Raw genomic sequence first — 8329 nt, 5'->3', positions numbered from 1 at the left:
CCCGACCTGGCGTGGTCACACCCGCCAGGGACCGAGGGGCTCGGTCAGCCCGGTACTCGCCTGGCCGGGAGCCCGAGCGGCCCGGTCTAAAGCCGAGCTCTGAGTGCTCGTCCTCGGAGCCACACGCGAAGTTACGGGCAGTAAAACCGTCGTGGTGCACGTTTTGCTTAGGACCGTTTCTGAAGGTGATGACCCCAGAAGGGAGGGGACGCAAGTTTCTGTGAAACGGAGGTTATTGCGGCCATTTTAATTTTATTTTTTAATTTTGTTTTCTTTCTGGCAGGCACTAATTCTTATCTGAAACCCTGTTCTAACTTAATCCTCTTTGTGTGTTCTAACTTATGCAGTGTTGTGGAAATCAAATTTAAACTTAAAAAAAGCAAACCTTACACAGTGAATATGTATAACATCACTGTCTTTTCAAACAATGACATAGTCATGACATAAATTAAAAGTAAAAAGAACTCTGTGCAATGAAAAGACTAAAAAAATATTTATACAATACTCCAGTATTCCTTTTGAAGGGTTAGTGTGAATAGCTTCTTTTCTCTCTTTAAAACTCAGGACACAACATTATGAATTAGATCACCTTGATTACTTAGATCACAGTGAGCATCCAGCTGACAGTCTTGTAAGTCATGCTGAACTTCAGCTTGGAACTAAATAAGGTTTTCTGTATGGTGTTAAATTACTTCTCTTCAGTTCTCAGAATCCTGATTGCAGAAATGGCATGGTAAAAAGACCTTTAGGAACAGTATTTGTAATAGTAATATATCAATGGGTAAATTTTAAGGTGTAATCAGGAGATATGTAGCACAGGAGGGTTTCTTGATACTAAATGTTCTTACTGCATCTTGGTACACTCTAAGTAAGATCACTGGAAAAAAAGATACTTTTTGCTGGTTTTAGAAGGATTATAGAAAAGGATTGAAAGTGCCCCTCTCCCTCCTTATTTTACATTCAGCAGGGAATTTGACTGAAAAAGCCTAGACTGTTCTGTAGTGTGTTACATTTCGGAACAAAGCCAATAATCTTGTCATTCTTTACTTGGACGGGCCACAGCATTGGTAAACCCACCACTTCTTTCCCACAAAATATTGGTATTTTTATTGTAAGAATGACAAGGAAATATAACGGGACTGGTTATGATCCTTTTTCATACCTGCACAGCTTGATTGCACTGAAGCCAGTGAAATTGTTGGTGCAATTTGGACTAGAATTGAGAGAAGACATATGTCTATATTTTAAAACATCTTTGAATGACTTCCATCTGCATAATGTCTACCAATTATGATTATATGATAGCAAAAAATAATCCAATTTCACAGTCTTTTTGTTGAAATATTGAAAATCAGCCTGCTTCACAGAGAGGGCTTGCTTGTCATGCATTGTAGGTTCAGTGTAGCTTTAACAAAGCCTATGAGAAGCCTGTTAACATCAAACATGAAGTTTAAAAAAACGATTCTGTAGAATTTCTGGATTTTATTTTGCTTTATCAGTGGTCAAAAGTATAGATGTTATTTTTGTCTGGAAGACAGTATATTCCACTGTCTGTAAAGCTGTACATATAGAGGAAATGGGCAGAATGGAGTCTTGACTCCTCTGAAGTGAGTAGGGATTTTGCTGCTGCCTTCATCAGAATGATGTGTGTGTACCCAAAACGACCAGTCTTGGTTACTCTGGGTCACATAACAGTATATAAAAAAAGCTGCACTATGGAAAAAACAGTCAATACTAAAAAAAATTAATTTATAAATGGAGAGAAATTCCATGACACTTTGTGGTGATGTGTGAAATGTTATGTTTAGCTTGGTATCTTTACTATCTATCGATCTGCAAGAATGTTTGCAGTAGAACTGCCATTCTGGTCAATATAGTGAAATGCTAAATAATGGTTAGATCAGATCAATTATACATGCTGATTTACATAGTTTGGAAAGATTCTTATCTGAAAAATATTGCAAGTAGCAGAAAATGAGAGCATATCCATTGGAAAGCAAAGACTATATCTCTTACTAGGATTTACATCCTGGAAGAGGGTCAATTGCAAAAGGACTTTGATTAATTGTCACTGTCCTCATCAGAATACAAGTTCTCAGTGGAGTGTTATTGCTCATCTAGTTGGATGTGTGAGGCTGTTGTGTTACGACAGGAAGGTGAGATGCAGAGACACCACAGTTCTCTCTTAGTCCTGCTGCTCCTCTGTGAGGAGAGATTGCTCGTGATCCATCTTGCAGTGATATACTAACAAGCCTCCTTTCTGCCTCTCCTCACCCTACTCCAAACTACAGCATAGCTTTTCTTGTGTTTTCTACTCCATGACCTGCAGTCTCTGTTCCTTTGTTGTGAATGTGCTGGGGTATGAAAAGCAAGCCACTGAATGTAGTCCACTTTGTAAATGTTCCTTTCTCTTCCAAATGTGGACTTGTCACACTGCCTGTCATTAAAGGTGAAGTGCAGAGGAGCAAAACTGTGAGCCTGAATGGATGAAAATGTCATGGAGGTGCAAATCTGCTGCATGCAGTATGTCCTATTGTTCTCCCAACCACTTTGACTTAATTTGTGTGGGTGTTGGCCTCAAAGGCTACATAGCAAGATAGGAATAGAGATGGAAATTGGGACAGGAAGGAAAGAGTTTGAGGTCTGCCTCTGCACCCACTCCTACCCAAGAAAGGGATCAATTGATTTACAAAACCTGTGTAATCCTTGAATATGTAAATGGAAAGGTGTCAAATAGGTTTAGGGAAGAGGTACTGCCTCTATGGTACCTGAATTAAAACTTTCCTGGCCATTGGTTTTTGGTTCTTTTGTAACACAGGGCAAGGCATAAAATTCTGGAAGGCTTAAACTGTAAAACTTATAAAGATAGCTTCAACAATGTGTACTTCTATCTGGATCTAATAGTATACTATTTGCCTTAGAAGTGACTTACCTGAAAGCAACGTTCTGAATATTGAAGGGTTGGGGGCATAGATCCATAAAAAAAGATTGTTACTTAACTTGCACCAAAATAAAAAATGACTAAGTTTCTTTGTGGCTGCTAATAGATTGAAAACACGTTTTAACAGCTATGACAATATCTGTGTGTGTGTAAAGGTCAGTGTCTTACTAATTTTGGAGGGGTTGGGGGCTTAGTTTTTTGTTTCCAAAATAAATTTACCAGTTTTGAGGTATATTTATGGTTAATGTTGGAGCTGTTAGAAGTTTTGCACTTAGCTGAGGCATAAAAAGCCCCATAGCAACTTAAACAAAACCTCCTGTATACCTTTTAAAGAAAACCTTTGGAAAACCCAGAAAGCTAGGGAGCTGTGCTTAAGGAAGAGAAGGGCAGAATAAGCATGTAGCTTCATGTAGTGAATAATCCCTTAAAATTCATTGAGCTAGTGGATGGGGATGATTAAATGCATGTAAAGTCCTCTCATGATCCCTCAGATATGACTGTATGACTTTTTATGCATGTCTTGGTTGTTAATATTGGATGATATTCTTTTCAGCAAGAAGCTCAGTCATAGTTGAGGAGCAAGTTCTATAGTATTCTTTTGCTTGAAAGATATTTCTTGATACTCTTTTTTGTTTCTGTTGCCAAGTGCATTTCTATAGGTCACATCTTAACTTCTAAAGTTCATCTTGAATGAGCTGGGAAATGGACTTGTACTTTTGCACCAGATAATTTCTGAAGAAGTGTGGGATCACAGGCTCTTACTCTAATTTCAGACTAAAGAACAAGTGTTCCACAGCCAAAGCAATACATTATATTTTCCCTGAAGTATTAAAGAATACTGTAATAGAAATTATAATCATTTCCTTTAATCCCCTCTTTGCAGAGTTTTCTTTATTAGAAAAGGGTTAGGATTCGTTTCACCACAGAGCTGTGTTTATATTGAAGTAGGTCTTGAAACTTCCTTTCATAGTTGGTGGTGTGAAGTTAAGTGGTTAGGAGGATTAACCTGTTTCAGAAACAGGTTTGTGAGCTTCTCTTTTTGAGTGAAGTGACTTAGCTGACTCTTGGAAGTATGAATAAGGTTCAAGATACTTAAATTTAGGTGTCTACATATATGAACAATGTTTAGTATCCCATTACAGACAGTAGAAAATCTGGTCATAGAATCATGTCATAGAATCATAGAATGGTTTCAATTTAAAGGGACCTTAAAAATCATCTAGTTCCAACCCCTCTGCATTGGCAGGGACACCTCCCACTAGTACAGGTTGCTCAAAGCCCCATCCAACTTGGCCTTAAACACTTTCAGGGATGAGACATCCACAGCTTCCCTGGGCAACCTGTTCCAGTGTCTCACCATCCTCATAGTGAAGATTTTCTTCCTAACATCTAATATAAATCTCCCCTCTTCCAGTTTTAATCCGTTACCCCTTTTCCTCTTGCTACATGCCCTGGTAAAAATCCCTTCCCCAGCTTTCCTGTAGGCCTCCTTCAGGTACTGGAAGGCTGCTCTAAGGTCTCTCCAGAGCCTTCTCTTCTCCAGGCTGAACAAATCCAGCTCTCTCAGCCTGTCTTTGTAGAAGACCTGCTCCAGCTCAGTGATCATCCCCATGGCCCTCATCTGGATGTGCTCCAACAGCTCCATCTCCCTCTGCTGGGGGCTCCAGAACTGGACACAGTACTCAAGGTGAGGTCTCAATGAGAGCAGAATAGAGAGGAAGAATTGCTCCCCGTAACCTCTGACCATGTTTCAATACAGTCAGTGAGGCCAATACTTCTGGTGGCCTGACAGCTGAATAGCTTTCTTGGCTTTTTTGACTAGGTTGATCAGTTCTCTGTTGAAAATAAAGTGACATTAGATACATAGCTTACATAGCTCACACCTATCTTTAGGTGTCTTAGTTCTATCTTGAAGGCTAGCAAGCCTTGTTACTTTTAGAACTTCATTTTGGAAGTCTTCTTTGGAATCCTCAAGAGGATTCTTGTGTGTATTTAATGGAACTCGATAAAAAATATGTAACAAATATAGATATGCACCTTTCCCTTCCCTTCTGAAAGGATTCTTTTTTATTTGTTTGGTTTGTTTTTTTGAGGGTGTTGTTGTTTTTGTGACAGCTTTTCCCTATGTGTTTTCCTGTATACCATTTTTATACCTCTTCCCCCTGTATTTCCACTTCAACCCTTAGTTATGCTTCTGAAGTTTCTCTCCCAAGTACTGGATTATTACACAGCTCCATGTTAAAAAGGCCATGTAGCTGCTTTCTGAGCAGGAAGGAGCTTGTTTTCCATGATCATGGGAAAGTACAAATCTGTGGCTTTTACACATTACGCATTCATACTTCTGCTGAAGGTAGCAGTTTGTAAGAGCTGCTGTGGTAGCACAGTGAAGAAGTATTAGCCAATTAGCAGTTCACTCTATTCACAGAATCTTAGGCGTTGGAAGGGACCTCGAAAGATCATCCAGTCCAATCCCCCTGCCAGAGCAGAGTCATCTAGAGCACATCACACAGGAACGTGTCCAGGCAGGTTTTGAATGTCTCCAGCGAAGGAGACTCCACAACCTCTCTGGGCAGCCTGTTCCAGTGCTCTGTCACTCTCAGAGTAACGTTTTTTCTGATGTTTACGTGGAACCTCCTGTGTTCCAGTTTGCACCCATTGCCCCTTGTCCTATCACTGGACATCACTGAAAAAAAGCCTGGTTCTGTCCTCCTGACACTCACCCCTAACATATTTGTAAACATTGATGAGGTCACCCCTGAGTCTCCTCTTCTCCAAGCTAGGGACCCAGCTCCCTCAGCCTTTCCTCATAAGGGAGATGTTCTACTCTCTTCATCATCTTCGTGGCCCTGCACTGGACTCTTTCCAGGAGTTCCCTGTTCTTCTTGAACTGAGGGGCCCAGAACTGGGCGCAATATTCCAAGCAGAATAGAAGGGGAGGAGAACCTCTCTTGACCTACTAAGCACACCCTTTCTAATACACCTCAGGATGCCATTTGCCTTCTTGGCCACAAGGGCACATTGCTGACTCATGGTCACCCTCCTGTCCACCAAGACTCCCAGGTCCCTTTCTCTTACACTGCTGTCCAGCAGGTCAGCCCCCAACCTGTACTGGTGCATGGGCTTGTTCTTCCCCAGATGCAAGGCTCTGTCGTCAGTGCACTTGCTGCCAGGCAACACACACCCCTTACAAAACTGGTATGAAAAAAAATGGAGGTTTTCTTTAGAGGCATAGAAGACTGAATTGCAGTCATTTTTCAGGTACTTTATTCCTATAAATCAAATAAACCAGACATTTTAAAATCCAAAAGAGGACAAAAAATTATCTTGTGTTTTGGTTGTGTATGCCAAATTTCACTCTGGGGCAGTGTATTGGGTATCTCTGTTATAAAACCATGGCTCAGTTACATAGTTGTTAAATTGTTACTGCTCGGCACTTTAGCAGAGGTATTGTAGCTAGACCCCAGATGACACATAAGCCATCAGCTACTACTGCAGTCCTTATTTTCTGGGGATCTAAGGCTTGCTCCTCCACCGGAAGATGTGAGGAAGATTACTTTTCTAGATCTAAACAATAGTTTATGATCTAGGCAAAAAAGTGCTCCAACTGAATAAAAGCTTCAGGCAAACGTGCTATGACTGACATCTTGTTCCCCAAAAAATGGCAGTGAAGGGTTTAGGAGGAAGGATAGCTTTATTTCACCATACATTTTATCTGCCCAGGTCTTAAAAATGTCTTCACTACTATGAAATTTGTAAACTATGTATTTTGGTTCGTTTAGGGTAAGCTATATTGTAGCTACATAAATGCTGCTTCAGAGATGTGCATGGGGGAAGGTGTAGCAGCTTCTTCAGCAACAGCCATACACACACTCTTATCCTGTGTGAGGGGTTTCAGGGTTGCTCATCCATAGTCATGAAATCTTAAGGTGTCTGTTAAGTACTGGGGAAAAAGTGGTCATTCAGTATTGGAATTTATCAGATAAAGTTATGATAAGAAAGCCTCAATGGGCATAAAATTATTCAGAAACAAGACTTGGAAAATGATGGCTTATATTTTTATTTAATTGTAAAATAATGATGCACATCTGATTGATGCCATTTTTCATACACTAAAGTGACTGTTCTATAAATGGATACAGATACTTCAGCCCAGATACTACTTTTCTCTTTCATCCTAAAAAGCTCTTTAATTCATTATTTCACTTTTTCTGTTTGTGTGTCTTATGGTTGATTTTGGACCTAAGTTTGATGGACTTTTGCTCTTCATATGTGAGGACTTGTCTGATAAGAGTGTATAGCATGGAGAGTGTGGGTAATAATAGATTGCATTTTCTATGTGTAGTAAAACAAAAGGCATCAAACAAAATTAAGCTGATGGCAAACTAATCACAAAGGCTGTGGTTCTTAATAAAATGTGTGGAATGTTGTGGATGCTAAAATTACATAGAGATTCAAAATGCAACAGGGTTAATCCACAACAGATAAATCAGCCAAGGGCTACTACATGCAAAAATCACGATTTCTGGCTCAGCAGGTGCATAAGCTGAAATTGCTGGAGGCTTAAAGAGTATTTCTGGGAAGTATTGTTATGTGCTTGTCCTTCTCTGGTACTGATTTCAAGGCATCTGTTGGCTGCTTTTGGAGACAGGATGCTCGGCTGAGAGGTTTTCTTGTCTAAGATGCTAGAACTGTTCATATATGAAGTGGTTTTACTAGTACTTATTTCAAGATTTTAAAACTAAAAAATATAAAAGCTAAGCTTTGTATTATGTATTTTTATTAATACTTTTTTGGGTTTATTTATATCTAACTATAAATTACCAGACAGCACTTTCAATTGCTTGTTATTGCTGTCTTTTCATATGTTCTAGTTCAGGGTGTGTACTTGAGCAAATGTACTTTAATTGCTTGATCAGATGCTTAGTTAAAAAAGCTCATCACTGCGTCACATATGTTGAAGAATGCCTCTGGTTTGCTAAGAATGTAAGTGTGTTTTCATTTATGTCTTTTGGAAGACTGTAGAAATGAAGCTTCCCCTGCTATTTACAATCAGTCTTTTGACAAAGAGCTGCCTTGTGTTAAAGCTCCTGACAAGCTGAATTGACTGACTTGAAGAGTGGAATGATGTTTCCTGCACTGTAATTTTTTTTTTTTTTTTATGCCACTCTTAACTTTGTCTATCAGAAACCCTGGGTGCCTTTTTTGACAGAGGAGTCAAGCATATTTTAGAAAGGAAAGATAATGTCATGGTTAAACCCCTGAATGGAGATTTAAAAGACTGTTAGTGAATATAGTGTCTTAGACTACATGCTTTCTCTATGGTTTGGAAAACCCTCCTGATAGCTCTCTGTCAGCTTTCCATCTGAAAAATTGAGAGTTTATTACAAA

At 39.5% G+C, this 8329-nt stretch overlaps 1 protein-coding gene across 1 annotated transcript in view; it reads left to right on the top strand.

The window, feature by feature from the left end:
- CTTNBP2 (cortactin binding protein 2) overlaps positions 1-8329 on the top strand; it is an 89862-nt gene that overhangs the window by 1577 nt on the left and 79956 nt on the right. Inside the window, 1 exon segment of the mRNA XM_010004327.1 lies at positions 29-185. Within this exon segment, the coding sequence (XP_010002629.1) occupies positions 29-185 (157 nt within the window).

This window comes from Chaetura pelagica, unplaced genomic scaffold, assembly GCF_000747805.2.
Source record: "Chaetura pelagica isolate M959 unplaced genomic scaffold, ChaPel_1.0 scaffold68, whole genome shotgun sequence".
Taxonomy (NCBI): domain Eukaryota; kingdom Metazoa; phylum Chordata; class Aves; order Apodiformes; family Apodidae; genus Chaetura; species Chaetura pelagica.
The sequence above is the reverse complement of the archived record's forward strand: the minus strand, read 5'-3'. Positions and strand labels throughout refer to the sequence as shown.